We start from the raw sequence: 18054 nt of genomic DNA on the forward strand, positions 1-18054 counted from the left end.
CTGAGAGCAGAACCAGGAGTACGACCTAAACCCAAAACAGAAAAACAAACAAAAAATAGGCATACTTTCTAACCAAAGGGAAAAAAAATCTGATTTGAACTGAAATTAAGTTTACCTGGAGGAGAAAAATTAGGGTGAGTCAAGATAACTGGGTCAGGAATCTAATAACCTACCTCATTGTTGGAAGCCTACAGCTCTCTTCTTAGGGGGACAGTTGGGGACCACACCCATTGGTGCGCAAGCTTACTTCTGACTGCATTCTGGGATCACTTACGGTGGGCTCAGGGGTACCATATGAAGTGATGGGAATCGAACCCTTTCATGTCAGTAAGGGCAAGCGCCCTCGACAAAGATGGCGTCGGTAGCTTCGAACCAGGGTACCTGCTGGACTGAGGCCGGGAGAAGCGCGGAGCCAATCGCCGAATGGGAGGCGGAGCCGGAGTGGTGCAAGCCTGCGGCCGCTTGTGCGCAGACGCACTGGCTCGCACCTAGCTGGGCTGCCGCGGGACTGGGCTCGACTGACTACCTCGATCGTGGTGAGGGGCTTCCCGGTGGCGGGGATGAACCAAACTGGGGGACCAGTCAGTCAGTCAGTCAGTCACAAGGGGCCAGACCCGAGGACGATAGGAATGCTGCTTGTCAGGGAAGCGTGAGGGCTTTTGCAAGGGGCTCAGTGGTGACGAGGTTGTGTTTTGGGACAGACCTCGGATCAGACTCTGGAGCAAAGGGAAAATGTGCAGAGGACAGGGAACGGGGGTGCAGAGGGGACGGGGGTTAGGATGCGGGCTGTATCTGGGGGGGGGGGATCCGTTTCCATCAGCTCGTTAGGCTGAGATCATTTCATGATCACATGGGTTCCTCTCCCCACAACCCCAGTGGCGTAGTAGAAACACTCGGGGAGCTTGCAAAGGAACCCAGAAGCGGGGGCCCGACCCTTGGGAATCCCGACCCTTGGGAATCCCGATTGGATTAGTTGGGGTGATGCCCGGGTCTCGGGATTACGGAGCAGCCTCTGGTCGATGCATAACGCGCGCACGGATTGAAGAAGCTCCGCACGCTGCAGCGCGGGCTTTCAATGAGCCAAGGGCCACTTGGGCTGGGCCCAGACTGTGCCCCACGGTCGGGGAGTCCTCTGGGTTGGGATGGAGAGGGGAACCCTCAGCACTGGACACCCCCGTCCTGGCTGGCTGGCCTTCAGGGGTGGAGAGGCTTCACGGGGAGTCCGGGTTCAGTGGGAAATTGGAAGCACTGCTGACAGTTCAGAGGTCAGTACCCTAATATTTGCCTAGGGTGTTTATACCCATCCGTTTCCACAGATGCCTCTGAGGACTGGCACTGGGAGGGCTGTTTTGGCACTTCGACGATGAAGAAATCTCTGGGTGACCAGATAAGCTCCTGGCCCAGGTCTCCCAGCTCCATCCAAATCATACTTTTATGGACTGGCAGCTCCCTGCCTGGCCTGCTCGCCTATACCTGCAGAAGCAAAAGGGAGAAAAAACCCACCCACTCGATTAAGCTCCTTGCTTCAGGGGTCCACTCTGGCACCCCATCATTCCACTCGCTGAAGAATTGCTTCAAAAATCCAGGAGGGCTGACCTGGAGAGAGCACAGCGGCGTTTGCCTTGCAAGCAGCCTACCCAGGACCAAAGGCGGTTGGTTCGAATCCCGGTGTCCCATATGGTCCCCCGTGCCTGCCAGGAGCTATTTCTGAGCAGACAGCCAGGAGTAACCCCTGAGCAACACCGGGTGTGGCCCCCAAAAAAAATTCCTGGAGGGACTACTGTTTCCAGTTTTTTTCATCCCAGAAGTCAAGGAAGGAGCTCCTTTCTTGGAGATCCTTGTCCCGTGTGGTTGACAAAACCCTTTCTGATTCTTAGAAAGTGATTTTCTGGTGCACAGTGATGCTCTGGGTTAAAGCTGAAGCTGTGTCAGCTTTGCTATCTTTGTTTCTCTCTGTGCAGCTGTGGCCTTGCTACACTGACTCAACTCAGCACATGGGCTGCCTCCTGGGGCTGCTGCTTCCTGCCTCCTTGTCCAAACAGAAAGGGAGCTAAGAGGCACCATAGGCCACTGAGGGTTGGGGATGGGAGCCACCTAGTCCTAAAGCAGCCCCTTGCCTTGCCTTGACTTGACTTACCTTAAAGGAGCCTTGCTTAGGGGCAGGAAGACCATGAGGGATGTATTTGGGTCCTGAGGCAGCACCTAAGGAACTTGAATAGGGATGAGAACTCTAGACTTGGGTACTCAGGAAGGCTAGTGACACCAAATTAAGTCTGGAATCAGCAGGATTATTAATTTAATTTTTTGCAGTGCTGGGCCCAAACCTAGCTCATGCTCACTCAAGCAAGTGCTCCACCACACCGAGTTACATTGATGGCCCAAATCAGTGGGATTTAAAGAGTGGGGATAGAGTGGGGAGTATGGTGATGTGAGAAAGTGAGGTCCTTTTTTTTTTGTTTTTTTGTTTTTTGTTTTTGGGCCACACCCGGTGGTGCTCAGGGGTTACTCCTGGCTGTCTGCTCAGAAATAGCTCCTGGCAGGCACCGGGGACCATATGGGACACTGGAATTCGAACCAACCACCTTTGGTCCTGGATCAGCTGCTTGCAAGGCAAACACCGCTGTGCTATCTCTCCGGGCCCCGAAAGTGAGGTCCTTTTGAGGACACATCCAGTAGTGCTCAGAGTGTACTCCTGGCTTTACTCCAGACATTGAGGCCTTTAAGTTAAAGCACCTTTTTGAATACTGGTTCCAGCACCTAAGAACATTGAGATTTGAAGCCAGGTTTTTTTTTTGTTTTGTTTTGTTTTGTTTTGTTTTTGTTTTTGGGTCTCACCCGGCAGTGTTCAGGGGTTACTCTTGGCTCTATGCTCAGAAATCGCCCTGGCAGGCACGGGGGACCATATGGGATGCTGGGATTCGATCACCGTCCTTCTGCATGCAAGGCAAACACTCTCCCGCTATGCTATCTCTCCAGCCCTGAGGCCAGGTATTTCAATATCAGCTTTATTCATGTATAAAGTGAAGATGGAAACTTAAGAGGCATTGTTAGGATTCATGATGAAGGATGTAAAAGCCAAGTATACCACCCTCTGCTGAAGAAATGGGTTGTAGTTCTGTAGTTTGGAACTGCAGGTACAAAGGTGTGGAGGCAGCTTTTAGAAAAGAACTTGAGGGGCCGGGTAGGTGGCGCTGGAGGTAAGGTGTCTGCCTTGCAAGCGCTAGCCAAGGAAGGACCTCGGTTCGATCCCCCGGCGTCCCATATGGTCCCCCCAAGCCAGGGGCGATTTCTGAGCACATAGTCAGGAGTAACCCCTGAGCAGCAAACGGGTGTGGCCAAAAAAAAAAAAAAAAAAAAAAAAAAAAAAAAAAAAAAGAACTTGAGAAAGGGTAGGCAAAGAGAAGCCTCAGGGTTAGGTACTGGAAGGGCAACTTTCACCGTAATTTTGGCAGAGGGGACACCTACCAGAGCCAGGTTTTGATCTGACACCAGAGACCTGGAGCATTGTCTCTGGACATTGTCCATTATGGTTTGCTGAAGGACATATGTGGCAAGCACTGTCCTTGGTGCATTATTTTTGTGTTTTTTGTTTGTTTAGTTTAGATTTTGGGCCACACCTGATGGTGGCGCTCGGGTTGGTTATTCCTGGCTTTGCTCTCAGAAATTAATCCCAGGAGACCAGAGAGATAGGATGGAGGTAAGGCCTTTGCCTTGTACGCAGAAGGGCGGTGGTTCGAATCCTGGCATCCCACATGGTCCCCTGAGCCTTCTAGGAGTGATTTCTGAGCACAGAGCCAGGAGTGACCCTTGAGCGCTGCCAGGTGTGACCTCCCAAAAACAAATTAATCCCAGCAGGCTTGGGGAACCATATGGATTGCCAGGGATCGAACCCGGGTTGGCTGCTTGCAAGGCAAATGCCCTATTTGTTGTGCTATCATTCCATCGCTTATCTTTTGTGTTTTATTCCCATTGTATCAAAGAGGTTGACACTATCACCTCCACTTTTTAGACCAGGGGCACATGTAGAAATGACTGGTTCAAGACCATGAAGTGCGGGCCCAGAGAGATAGCATAGCGGTGTTTGCCTTGCAAGCAGCCGATCCAGGACCAAAGGTGGTTGGTTCAAATCCGGTGTCCCATATGGTCCCCCGTGCCTGCCAGGAGCTATTTCTGAGCAGACAGCCAGGAGTAACCCCTGAGCATCGCCGGATGTGGGCCCCCCCCCAAAAAAAAGACCATGAAGCATCTTGAAGTGTCATCTCAGATGGGATTGCCTGGAGCCTTGGGGCTTCCTGGGTCATGCTAGGGTGAGTGGGAATATTAGCAGATTATCAACTACTCACCTTCCTGGATTGTGCCAGGTGGCTGAGTGTGGGCCCTAAGCTGCTATGTCAGAGAAGAGCAGGGTTTTTGTTCTTTGCTGAGGCAGAGTGAGGGTGTGTGTGTGTGTGTGTGTGTGTGTGTGTGTGTGTGTGTGTGTGTGTGTGTGTGTGTGTGTCCATTTCTTGGTGGAGAAATAGGGGTAGAAATTTAACCTTCCCCAGAGTGAGGTGTGTGTGTGGTGTATCTGTGTGTGTGTGTGTGTGTGTGTGTCCATTTCTTTTTTTTTTTTTTTTGGGTCACACCCGGCGATGCTCAGGGGTTACTCCTGGCTGTCTGCTCAGAAATAGCTCCTGGCAGGCACCGGGGACCATATGGGACACCGGGATTCGAACCAACCACCTTTGGTCCTGGATCGGCTGCTTGCAAGGCAAACGCCGCTGTGCTATCTCTCCGGGCCCGTGTGTCCATTTCTTGGTGGAGGAATGGGGAGAAATTTAACTTTCCCCAGCTGTGAGCAGGTTGTTGGGTGTCCAGGTCCTTCTAAGGGCTTTCTGTTCTTCTCTGGCCATCTTCTGATTTTTCCTGGGCCTCATTTTTCTATTCCCACAACTTTTGGGTAAAGGGCCTGCTTCTCATCAGAGATTCCCCTATTCCTGCCTAACTTGCTTTAAGTGATCCCAGAAAGAATTTGTTTCTGTCTTCTACATGATGAGCATGGTGTCGTTGGCTTCCAGAATATTTTATTCTCTTGCACACCGACAAACGTAGGCTTTGTTATCCCTATTTTACAGGTGATGGAACCATGGCTCAGAAAGGTTCAGTGACTTGCCTGTGTAACTGCTGTTGATAGGTAGGTCGTGATGGGAAGCCAGGCTCTGGTTAGGGGGATGCCAGGGTCTGGAGGCTGGGCAGGCAGGTCACTGACACCAGAGTAGGGTGGAGATGCCTTTCTCCTCACCCAAAGGCTTTGAACATAAGATACACAGTCCTGAAAGGCACTAGACATCAGAGAAAGTGACCAGGGTGGGTCACAGAAAGCAGGAAAGTTGAACACAGAGATAAAGTGGCTGACCCTGCTTCCAGCCCTGGTACTATATGTGGTCTCTTGAGCATGGAGTCAGGACTAACTGCCGAGCACTGCTGAGGGCAGCTCAATACACCAATCAATAAAACTTTTAAAATAAAAGGAGAGTGATGGGTATAAATGGTGCTTCTGAGACCAAAGCACCCCCTCATTTTGGAGCGCCCTTTTTATTTGATGAATGATCTGAGAGGTTCATTCAAAAGTACTCACCACATTTCCCAGGCTAAGTGCTTTAGAGCCGGCTTCTTAAACTTTCTCCCCTGTGAATGCTTTTTGCCTGAGAAATATTTCTCCTGTCCTAGGTTATTGTGAGCAGAGACAGTGGGGAGAGTCAGCTTGAAGAACTAAACTGCTTGGGAGGAACAGGAGACCCTGGCAGGCAGGGCAGGGAGAGGACCCAAAGAGAAGGGGGTCAGGACAGATCCTGGGGGCCCCCGTTGCTACTGTTGGACTCCAAGGACTGTCCCTGACAGGAAACGGAACTTTCTGCCCTGCCTTGTGTCTGTGTATGCCTGAGCAGATATGGCTCAAGGGCCAGTATGAGTATCCCAGGTTTATCCATGGCATAGTGAACCCATACAGGGTGCTTGAACATGACCAAAATGAACTCACACTCTCTGGGTCAAACCCACGGCATGAAAGAATTGGGCTCTCTGGAGGTTCAAGCAAGAATCCCTTCTGCCCCTTCAGCTTCCGGTGTTGTCAGTTCTGGGAGCCTGTTGGCCTGAAGCAGTATCACTCACCTTTGCAGCTTCTCTGCCATCTTCCCTCTATGTATATCTCTATTCAACTTGTTCTCGGCCATTGGCTCTGGGTCCCCCCCAAACCAGTTTCACTTCCATGTTAACTTGTTTACAACTACGTGGTTCCTTTGAAATCAAGTCACATTCATAGGTCCAGGTGTTAGGACTTGAAGGTATTTTGGGGGTCAGAGAGACATTCAGTTCAGGAAGTTAAAGAGAAAAAAGGCTCCCCCCAACTATGTTCTCAGGTCAGACAAGTTTATCTGGGGATTTATTTCCTGACATGAGAAAGAAAAGCATCTTCGAATCTAAAGTACATGCACTTACCTTCTCTGGGACTCTTTAGATTCTTCGAGTTTCCATAGTAATAATAATCTCTAAAATGTTCCCCTCATTTATCATACTCACTGCTTAGAGTATTTTCTCTTTATCTGCTAAAAATAACCTTGATCCAGCTTGCAAGTTTAGAATCAGGTATAGGGGCCAGGGACCTAGTTCAGTGAGCTACGCATGCAGACCTGGCATGCAGGCAGTCCAAATTCTATTCCCAGTACCACCTGTCCCTTGCACACGGCTGGGATGGCACCAGGACAGTGAAAAAACAAAGCACAGGGGTCAGAGTGATAGCACAGTGTTAAGGTGTTTGTCTTGTACAAGGTCAACCGAGGAAGGACCCTAGTTAGATTCCCACCATCCCACATGGTTCCCCGAGCCTGCCAGGAGCGATTTCTGAGCACAGAGCCAGAAGTAACCCCTGAGCGCACCAGGTGTGACCAAAAACCAACAACAGCAAAGTGCAGGATCTTGAATTCTTTGCAGACTCTGTGAAGCTGTATGTATATCTGACCAGGCCTCCAGGTGAAGTAGTTTCACGAGTGCTGAAATCCTGGTCAGATTTCCTTTCCCATGGTTTCACTCTGCCCATCTCTGCTCAGGAGTTGCCCTACTTGGAAGCCTGGCACTAGACCTTCCTTTGTTCTCTTCCTCATGTGGCATGTCCTTGAGTTTTTCTCCCACAGGCTGCGGTGGCCTTTCTGGAGAGCAGTCCGCCTGTTCAGCCAGTCCCTTTGCGTTCTTTTTTTTTTTTTTTTTTTTTTTTTTTTTTTTTTGGTTTTTGGGCCACACCCAGCGGTGCTCAGGGGTTACTCCTGGCTGTCTGTTCAGAAATAGCTCCTGGCAGGCACGGGGGACCATATGGGACACCGGGATTCGAACCAACCACCTTTGGTCCTGGATCGGCTGCTTGCAAGGCAAACGCCGCTGTGCTATCTCTCCGGGCCCCCCTTTGCGTTCTTGATCTCTGTCCAACCTTTTGCTGTTTATAAATGCTGCTGACATGAACACCTTTGCATACATTCCTTTCAGGTTAGTTCCTTGAGGCGAATATCTGGAATCAAAGTACAGGAACCATCCTGGGTTTTATCACTCTTACATACTTATGTAAACTGATAGCACAGCACCTTTTCCTGTTCTGCTTTAGCTGCATTGAAACCTGAAAGTAGATGGGAGGTCACGTAACAGAAGAGGTTTCAGAAAATAGACTGTTCAGGGTTTAAATCTTGCCTCTCTCTTTCTCTTTCTTGCTTGCTTGTGTGTGTGTGTGTGTGTGTGTGCGCGCGTGCATGCGTGCATGCATGTGTGCACGCATGCGTGTATATTCCACAGTGCTTAGGTGTAGCAAGTCAACCCCTGAAGAGGTTGACTGATGGTGGGATGGAGAATGAGGCCCTTTTCTTCCAGCTCGGAGTACGCGTCTGCCACCCTGTCTAGCCCACGGTTCTGAGGTGAAACGGCAGGTAAACAGCTCGCAGACAAATCAGGCTCGTGGAAATATTTGCTTTATTCGGATGGACAAAACTGAAGTCCAAAGACTCAGATTCAGTTCCAGCCAGCCACCAAAGCCCCCGCTTTCCACAGACCCTTGCTCTTATACTCCAGAGTCAGGTCCCACCCAATGGTGGGATCAGATACCAACCAATGGTGAAAGCGATTAGAATCAGGTCCTACCCTAGGGTGGGGGCAGAATGCCAGGTCACACCCTAGGGTAGGGCACAATCACCAATCAGTTTAGGGTGAGTAACATAGTAATCCCCCAAAATATTTACATACACAACACTTAGGGTTTATTCTGTGCTCAGGGATTATTTCTGGCAGTGATTACTCCTCTTCCTGCTCAGAGGATCATATGTGGTATCAAGGATTGAAAGTTTCTTACTGCTGTACTATCTGTCTTCAAATCTTTTTTGCTTCAAATCTTTGTGATATTAGATAAACTACTTAAGGTCTCTGAATTAGACTTTCCCCCCTGTAATGGCACAGTGCTGTGAAGTTTGTGGGAATCCCATAAAGATAACTACCAACATTCATTTAGTGAGCACTTTCTGAGGCTTGATTACCCTCATTGCTAATGGTGCTCAGGACCATCAGGGTTATCATGTGCTCTACCACTTTTATTGGTTGTTGGTTTTGGACTATAAATGGAGATGGCCAGGGGCCACTTCTGGCAGGATTTGGGGAACTGTATATAGTTTTTGAGGGTTTTTTTTGTTTGTTTGTTTGTTTTTGGACCACATCCGGTGGTGCTCAGGGGTTACTCCTGACTGCTCCAGAAATCACTCCTGGCAGGCTTGGGGGACCATAAGGGATGCCGGGGATTGAACCCGGGTCCATTCCCAGGTCGGCTGCATGCAAGGCAAATGCCCTACTGCTCTGCTATTGCTACAGCCCCAGTTTTTGTTTTTTGTTTTGGGGTCACACACAGCAATGCTCAGGGGTTAACTCCCCATTTCTCTGCATAGAAGAAGTAAAAGAAGCTTAGCTAAGTTTCTGTAGCTTGCTGCAGGCTGTCCTGGAGGTGCATTGCCCCAGTGAGCCCAGTGTTCTGGGAGACAGTGGGATAGAAGGGCAGAGGAGGAGCTAAGCACATGACCTGGCTCTCTGCAGGTGGCCGCAGCCTACCCTTTTTTCCCAGGCCTCTCAGCTTCCTGGGCTTACTCCCAGCTAGTGGTAGTCAGCCTTGGAGGTTTGAACTGCACTTGGTGGATGATTTCCAGACTGGGTTTTACACACTGACTTTCTCCCAGTGGGACTGTTTTTCTGTGATCCTTTTTGGGTGTTAGGGTTGGTTTTGATCCCTGTAGTTAACCATCTTCTTCCTTCTCCAGGGACAAGGATGGCCAGACAGCCAGTGGTCCTGAACCTGCCTCAGAGCTTCGGGGCCTGAGCCTGGGATGGCAGCAGTGGGGCTGGGTGGGCTCCAGGCCTGGCTGCTGGGCCTGCCCACAGCCCTGATCTATGGCTCCCTGGCTCTCTTCATTTCCATCCTGCACAATGTGTTCCTGCTCTACTATGTGGACACCTTTGTCTCTGTATACAAGATCAACAAAGTGGCCTTCTGGGTTGGAGAGGTAGGCCGGCACTGGTGTCAACTCTGCCCAAGGTCAGGCAAATTGGGATTTCTGGGTCCTGGTCACATTCAGGAACAGGGTACAGGCCAGGAACCCTCTACATCCGCACCTCCCCAGTTCAGTAAGGGACGTTGGAGGCCTTGTGTTGGGTCTCTGGGCTCTCCCATGTGGGTACATCTGTGCCCACCAGAATGTTCTTTTATTGGGAGGGACCACACCCAGCAGTGCTCAGGGGCTATTCCAGGCTCTGTACTAAGAAATCCCTCCTGGTAGACTTGGGGGATCATATGGAATGCTGAGGATTGAACCTGGGTCTGCCCCAGGTCCGCAGTGTACAAGCAAACACCCTATCACTGTGCTGTCACTCTGGCCCTGTACCCAGTATGTTCTAATGAGCTAGGTGTATTAATCTCGCAGCTGGTTATCTGTCCAGGGGCAGAGTGTGGGTAACAGTCCTGGGTAGGGTGGGCTTAGCAGGGACACTGGCATGAAGAAAGGTTGCCACTGGGAAAAGAAGCCTTCTTTGAGGACACTGGGCCTTCTTCCTACCTCCCCTCTGCCCGTAGGCTGTGTTTCTTCTCTGGAATAGCCTCAACGATCCCCTCTTCGGCTGGCTGAGTGACAGGCGGTTCCTCAGCTCTCAGACCCGGTTTGTGTCTCTGGGTGACTCATGTCTGTCCTCTCCCTCGCTGCTGGGAATGATGGGGGTGGGGGAGGCGGGCATTTGAGCTGTGATCAGGCTTCCCAACTTCCTCCTGTGTCCAGGCTGCAGAAAGGGCCTGGTTTGCCTTGCGCTGAGACTTACCTCTGCTTGGCTTGTGGGCTCTCAGGATAGAGAGCTGTCCCACAAACATGGCTGTTTTTGTGGGGTTCCCCCCCACAGCCCTGCCCCCAGTCCTGAGAAATGAGTCTCCCTTCACCCTTTGGCCATTAGCTCTGGCAGGCTGGCAAGGGAACAGAGGAGAGCGTGTACCCTCTGGGGGAACATGGGAGGTAAAGGAATTGGGGCCCAGCAGGACCTCCCCTCTGGCCTCCCTCCCTGCTCTGGGGCTGGTGCCAGGGCTGCCAGAGTATCTCCCAATAGCCTCCTCTCCCTGACAGGTCGGGCTCCCGGCTCTCCTCCAGGGCTGTCGTGTTGGCCCGGGTGCGTGCGCTGGGCTGGCATGGGCCACTGCTGGCACTCTCCTTCCTGGCCTTTTGGGTGCCCTGGGCCCCCGCGGGCCTACAGTTCTTGCTCTGCCTGTGCCTCTATGATGGCTTCCTGACCCTCGTGGACCTGCACCACCACGCCTTGCTGGCTGACCTGGCCGTCTCAGCCCACGGCCGCACCCACCTCAACTTCTACTGCTCCCTCTTCAGTGCGGCTGGCTCCTTCTCAGTCTTTGCCTCCTATGCCTTCTGGAACAAGGAGGACTTTTCTTCCTTCCGTGCCTTCTGTGTGGCACTGGCTGCCGGCTCTGGGCTGGGCTTTGTGGGGGCCACTCAGTTGCTGCAGCAACGGGTAGAGGTCACCACCAGGGAGCCAGCCTGCCCTGCTCTGGCTGAGGATGGCAGGTGAGTGGCTAGTCCCAGCTCCTGGGTTCATGCCTATACCCTCCCAGTCTGGTTCCAGCATGGATGGATAATTCCCCTGTGCTGTGGGAAGGGTGGCTCAGTTGTTCTTTGCTTTTGTTTTGGGCCATACTAGTGGCGCTCAGGGGTTATTCCTGGCTCTGCCCTCAGTAATTATTCCTGGTGGGCTCAGGAGACCATATGGGATGCTGGAGATCAAACTAAGTTAGCCATGTGCAAGCCAAATACCTTCCGTGCTGTGCTATTGCTCCGGCCCCAGTCAGCTGTTCCTGACCCTCTTCTACCCTTTAGCCTGTGTGGAGAGCAGCTGCTTGTGGGTGGCGAGGAGACAGACAGCATCACCTTGCGCCAGTACTTGCGACAGCTGGCACGCCACCGCAACTTCCTGTGGTTCGTGAGCATGGACCTGGTGCAGGTATGGGGAGATTCCTGCCCCTCCCTGCTCCTTAAGGCCTGGAAGTCCATTCTGGGGCCCAGATGAGGACTGTGGGGTGATTTGATAGCAGGAATCCAGGCTGGTAGCTAGGAGACTTAGATTCCAGCCACATCTGAGCACTTAGAGCCCTCAGTCAGTGAAGGTTTCAGCCTTTTTGGACAGCCATGTCCTCTCCTATGAAGAATAGAGAGAAAAAGATGGGCCCTTGCTCTGGGGATGGAGTTCAAAGGGCTGCTCTGCTTCCTGATCTGACCCAAGTATTGTTTAGCCCCCGAGCACCCCTACATAGAGTCCTGGTGGCCTCCAAGCACCTCTAGGTTTGACTCTGGGGTACCAAACTCTTGAGGTATCAGAACCTCTTAGAATTCCTTGATGGCGAACCTATGGCATGCGTGCCAGCGGTGGCACACAAGGGCCTTGCAGCTGGCACGCGGGAAGGCCCGCAATTAAGATATGCAGTGTGGCGGGAAGTGAGTGTGCCGGTGTCTGCTTTGCAGCTCACCTGGCAACAGGCCGGGCAGGCCATTGGGAGGACCAGGCATCGTGCGGCAGTTTGGGCACTCGGACTCAAAAAGGTTAGCCATCACTGTGATACTTCATCACTCAGATCACTCAGTAAAGCCCCCAAAATATAGGTCTTTTTTTTTTTTTTTTGTGGTTTTTGGGTCACACCCGGCAGTGCTCAGGGGTTACTCCTGGCTTCATGCTCAGAAATTGCTCCTGGCAGGCACGGGGGACCATATGGGACGCCGGGATTCAAACCGATGACCTTCTGCATGAAAGGCAAACGCCTTACCTCCATGCTATCTCTCCGGCCCCCAAAATATAGGTCTTTGACAACTTTTTAATTTTGTTTCTGGGCTATACCTGGCGGTACTCAGGGGTTACTCCTGGCTTCAGCACTCAGGAATCCTGGCAGTACTCATCGGATCATATGGGGTACCAGGGATCAAACCTGGGTTGGCAGCATGCTAGGCAAGCATCTATCACTCCAGCCCTAATTTGGGGGACTTTCGACAACCACCTTTATTTTTGAGGTGCTGGGGATGGAATCTAGGGCTTCACCCATGTAAGACATGCTCTTTACTGCTGAGCCATATTGGCTTTTTTGATAGCAACTATTTCAAACTACCAACTCTCTAGCCAAATGCATTCTTGCTTTATGTCCTCATCCATCTTTTACTAAGGTGCTTTTGATGGCAAAGAAACTTTTCATTGTTCTAGTGATAGTTATGATTCCTTCTAATAGTTGGAAAAATGAGACAAGCACAGAATTTGGTGTTAGATTTTATTCCGGCGTGTTCCATGTTTAGGGACGTGGGGACCAGGCTGCTCTGAGGACCGAGGACGGCGCCCCTGTGGCTCTCGCCCAACCGTATGCAGCCTCCTCACTGGCCCTGTTGGGTTGCAGGTGTTTCACTGTCACTTCAACAGCAACTTCTTCCCCCTCTTCCTGGAGCACCTGTTGGCTGACCACATCTCCCTCTCCATGGGCTCTTTCCTGTTGGGTGAGTGGGTGCTTCCAGCAGCTGGTAAAACAAAGGCTTGTACTATGAACTGAGACTGGGCTACAGACACAGCCACCCAACTAGCTGAGTCTGCTGTGTGGAGATTCACCTCTGTGGGAATCCCCATCTCTGATTTCCTAAGAAATTGCTGGCAGCTAACTGGAAAGGAAGGGAAGCATTGTCGGTGGTCCTTTGGGTAATGGTGCCACCTAGAGGCATTTAGGAGTATTGCTGCGTCTGGTGAACAACCCAGAAGGTGGTCCTTTGGGTAATGGTGCCACCTAGAGGCATTTAGGAGTATTGCTGCGTCTGGTGAACAACCCAGAAGCCAGGGTAAGGGTTTGGATTGATGAGGGTCCTTGGCTGCCTGGGGATTTTAGTCAATCTTTTTTTTTTTTTTTTTCGGACCACACCCGTTATGCTTAGGGGTTACTCCTGGCCAAGCGCTCAGAAATTGCCCCTGGCTTGGGGAGACCATATGGGACGCCAGGGGATCGAACTGCAGTCCTTCCTTGGCTAGCACTTGCAAGGCAGACACCTTACCTCTAGCGTCACCTCGCCGGCCTCTTTGGTCAATCTTTTTGGGCCTCCATTTCTCATCTGTCAAGTAGCTTTGCTACTGTGCTTAGCTCCAAGGATTGGCATTAAATAGAAGGATGAGGGTCGCAGTGATAGCACAGCAGTAGGGCATTTGCCTTGCACGTGGCCGACCCAGAACGGACCCGAGTTCCATCCCTAGCATCCCATGTGGTCTCCCAAGCCTGTGAGGAGTGATTTCTGAGTGAAGAGCCAGGTGTAACCCCTGAGCACCTCTGGGTGTGGCCCAAAAAACAAAAAAATAAAGAGAAGGATGAGAAGTTTTTGGCACAGAGCCCCGATGTGTGAATGCTGATTTTGTAGCACAGCCTTTGACTTTGCTGCACCCCATCTCCCAGGCATCTCCTATGTTGCTCCCCACCTGAACAACCTGTATTTCCTGTCCCTATGCCGCCGCTGGGGCACATACACCGTGGTGCGGGGCCTCTTCCTTCTCAAGCTGGGCCTGAGCCTGTTCATGCTTTTGGCTGGCCCGGACCAGCCCGGCCTACTCTGCCTCTTCATTGCCAGGTACTGCCCTGCCTGCCCGCCCTGGCCCCACGCCCTCCACTCCACCCACTCACTCTTCTCTTTTCTCCCCCGGGCAGCAACCGCGTGTTCACGGAGGGAACCTGCAAGCTGTTGAATTTGGTGGTCACAGACCTGGTGGACGAGGACCTTGTGCTAAACCGCCGCAAGCAGGCCGCCTCAGCACTCCTCTTTGGCATGGTAGCATTGGTGACCAAGCCAGGCCAGACCTTTGCCCCACTACTGGGCACCTGGCTGCTGTGTTTTTACACAGGTAAGAGGGGAACAGGCAAGGGCCTTTCTAGGCTTGGGGACTACCCCTTCTTGGTGCCCTAGGGCAGGGAGAGAGAGAATGGCCTTTGGCCCACTGGTGGGACTGTCCAGCCCACTGCTATGCCTCTCCTGGCTGCCCCCTGGAAATAGAGGATAATTCCTTCTTACTTCCAACAGTTCATTCGTTCATTCACAAATACACCTTCTCTGCCAAGCTTGCTCTTGGTGCCTCTAGGGAAGTAATAGAGTAAGAGTAACAGCTACAGGGCTTTACTCATATGGAACTAATGTTCCAGTCTGGGGGAGGGCATGGACTGTTGAACAGCCATGGCAGAAGATGCCCAGAATAGTATGTGTGATGGAAAAAGTGCTGTGACTTAGGTCTTTCTCAGGAGGTGATGCCCAGGATGTGAACTGATTACAAGGATTTGGTCTAGAAAGATCTTGAGTCCCAGATGGAGGGAGCCCGTGCAAAGATCCAAATGTTGGGGCAGCAAGGAGAGGAGGCCGAAAAAAGGGAAGCGGACTGATACAGCAATCTCTGGGCTTGTTCGGGGCACAGAGATTCAGAGAACAGTGCTGGATTTGAACTGTGGGGGTGAGGGTGGGCTCCAGTGGCTCCATGGTAAGGTGACCAGAGAGTGCCCATGGCAGCATTTGAGCATTGGTGCCTGGACAAGGGGGTATGAGGGGCTGGAAGAAGTGTTTGTTTGTTTGGTTGGTTGGTTGGTTTTTTGGGCCATACCCATTTGATGCTCAGGGGTTACTCCTGGCTAAGCACTCAGAAATTGCCCCTGGCTTGGGAGGACCATATGGGACGCCAGGGGATCGAACCGCGGTCCTTCCTTGGCTAATGCAGACACCTTACCTCTAGTGCTACCTTGCTGGCCCCAGGAGTGTTTGTTTTGAGATATGTTTGGGTATGGGGAGTGCTGGACATGAGATTATGTGGAGGTGGTGGGGGAGATGGGGGGTCCACACAGGCTTGGGGAAGTAGAGAGTTGTGGGGTCTCATAAGTCAAGGATAGTAATAGCACTGGAAGAGGCTGAGCTATTTGTCCTTTTATTTGTTTTTTATTTTTCTTTGGCGTCATATCCAGTGGCGCTCAGGGGTTACTTCTGGCCCTGAGCTCAGAAATCATGTCTGGCAGGCTTGGGGGACCATATGGGTTGCCGGGGATCAAACCTGGGTTGGCTGCATACAAGGTAAATGCCCTCCTTTCTATGCTGTGCTATGACTCCAGCCCTTTCCTTTATTTTCTTTGGTGAGATGGGGATGCTTGGATCTACTCTCATTAGTGCTCAGGGACCGCTACTGACCGTATGCTGAGGAGTGACCCTAGCAGCGCTCAGGGATCATCTGCAGTGCCGCAGTCCGCTGTGTGGAGATCAGTACCTTATCTTTCTGGCTTCTGAATGTGCTCTCTCTGTGTGCTCTGCTCCAGGTCACGATCTCTTCCAGCAGCCTCTGCTGGCTCCTGTCGGAAGTGCCCAGCCTTGGCCAGAGCCTCAGGCTCTGTCCCCAGTGCAGGCCCCTTCACTCCGCCAGGGTTGCTTCTACCTGCTGGTGCTGGTGCCCATCACCTGCGCCCTGCTGCAGCTCTTCACCTGGTCCCGGTTCACACTGCACGGGAGCCGCCTGCACATGGTCAAGGCCCAGCGCCAGAGCCTGGCTCAGGCCCAGGCCCTGGATGTGAAGACGGTGTGAGAGGCTGCTGAGGACACTGCCCGGGCTGGCGCAGGAGCCACTGCCAATCCAGGCTGCGCCTCCTGCCTTCCTCACATGTAGCCTGCAGGACAGACAGGGTGTGAGAAGGACTCTTGGGGCCAAGCTACCATCGTCTTGGGCTTCAGCTCTGCGACTGTCCGGCCCAGGAAAGGTTGTGCCATATGTGCTCAGGGACCTGCCTCGACTGTGGTGTAGGAGGAAGGAGAGGATCAAGAGGCATGGAGCCAGGGCCAGTGTCTGTCAGGGCCGCTGTCTGGCTGGGTCTGGCACTGGTGCACTGTGTGGACTCAGGAACTACTTTTGATACTTCAGACCCCTTCCCCCATCCAGAGAAGCTGATTTGAATCCCCCCACTCCTCCACTCTTCCTGTGCTTTCTCCACGTCCTCTGCTTCAGTTGTGTTTGTTGAGTAGCATCTCCCACAGTACCAGGAGCCTTCCTCACCCCCACACCCACCCCAGAGGAGGTTTGTGTCATTCCAAGTAGGATTAAAGTCAGTCATTCTCCTCCCGTCCCAAGGCCTGTGCTGTTGGGGGCAGTCGTAGCCAGGAGTCCTTGCTAAAAGAACCCCTAAAATATTTTCAGAGAGGTAATGGGGGGTGGTAGTATTCATGTTAGTCTGAGCAGAGTTGACCACTGTGGGGACTGGGAGCAAGTGAGCTTCCAGGACTGAGATTATAGTCCTGGCCCATTGCCCCCAACCATTGCTGGGCACCAAAGGCAAGAAAGGGGGCATTTTTCAACCACTGCAAACACTATCGCCTTGGTATTGGTGCTCTTGAAAACTCTGGTGACTTTACAGCACAGCTGAGACTAAGCCTCAGAAGGCTGGCGCTTCTCAAACAAGGCACAAGAGACATTTGGGGCCTTATAGGTCTTTGTTGTCCAACGGTCTGTTTTGTTTTAGGAACAGGAAAGAGTTCTTTGGGCTGAGCACATGCTTGCCTGCAAGAGACCCCAGTTCAATCCTTGGGACTGTGGGACATTTTTTGTTTTGGGGCCACCCCCCAATGATGAGACTCCTGGGTTATTCCTGACTCTATACACAAGAATTACTCTGGTGGTGCTCTGGGGACCATATGGGATGCTGGGTATCAAATTTGGGCCACCATATGCAAGGCAAACACCTTACCTATTGCACTATTGCTTCTCTTGAGCACAGAGCTAGTAGTTCCTGAACTTCATTGATCTTACCCAAAACCAAAACCTAATCCCAATATTCTTTTCTTTTTATTTGGGCCACACCCACTGAACCTCAGGGGTTACTCCTGACTATGAGCTCAGAAATCACTCCTGGGACAGGAGAAATAGCATGGAGGTAGGGCATTTGCCTTGCATGCAGAAGGTTGGTGGTTCAAATCCCGGCATCCCATATGGTCCCCTGAGCCTGCCAGGAGCAATTTCTGAGCATAGAGCCAGTAGTAGTAACCCCTGAGTGCTGCCAGGTATGACACAAAAGCAAAAACAAAAACAAAACAAAACAAAACAATTGGTCCTGGCTTGGGGAACCATATAAGATGCCAGGGGATCAAATTGTGGTCCATCCTAGGTCATCCGTATACAAGGCAAATGCCCTACCACTGTGCCATCACTCCAGCCCTGCAATAATCTTTTCTAGGGGAGATGAGTAAAAAAATGAGTATACAGGCTTTGTATATAGGAAGCCCAGATTTTATTTCTGGTATCATAAAGTCCCCCGAGCAACATAAGGGATTGAACTGGGGTTGGCTACATGGTTAAGTGCCTTAATGCTTGCACTGTCTTGATCAGTGATTTTTTGAGGGTCTACATAGTGGTTAAGAATGCCACAGACACACCACCACCACCAAAAAAGAAAAAAAGAATACCACAGACATGGGGATGTGGGGAGAAAGG

General features: G+C 51.7%; 1 protein-coding gene across 1 annotated transcript; it reads left to right on the plus strand.

The window, feature by feature from the left end:
* The first annotated feature begins 516 nt into the window (after positions 1 to 516).
* On the plus strand, positions 517 to 16686 carry MFSD13A (major facilitator superfamily domain containing 13A). Its single transcript, XM_049790874.1, has 9 exons — positions 517 to 536; positions 9315 to 9557; positions 10124 to 10206; positions 10659 to 11111; positions 11421 to 11544; positions 12977 to 13073; positions 14009 to 14180; positions 14258 to 14451; positions 15896 to 16686. Exons 2-9 carry the CDS (start codon positions 9381 to 9383, stop codon positions 16156 to 16158), a joined length of 1563 nt encoding a protein of 520 aa, XP_049646831.1. The 5' UTR covers positions 517 to 536; positions 9315 to 9380; the 3' UTR covers positions 16159 to 16686.
* The last annotated feature ends 1368 nt before the right edge of the window (positions 16687 to 18054 follow it).

This window comes from Suncus etruscus, chromosome 17 (assembly GCF_024139225.1).
Source record: "Suncus etruscus isolate mSunEtr1 chromosome 17, mSunEtr1.pri.cur, whole genome shotgun sequence".
In the NCBI taxonomy this organism is placed as follows: domain Eukaryota; kingdom Metazoa; phylum Chordata; class Mammalia; order Eulipotyphla; family Soricidae; genus Suncus; species Suncus etruscus.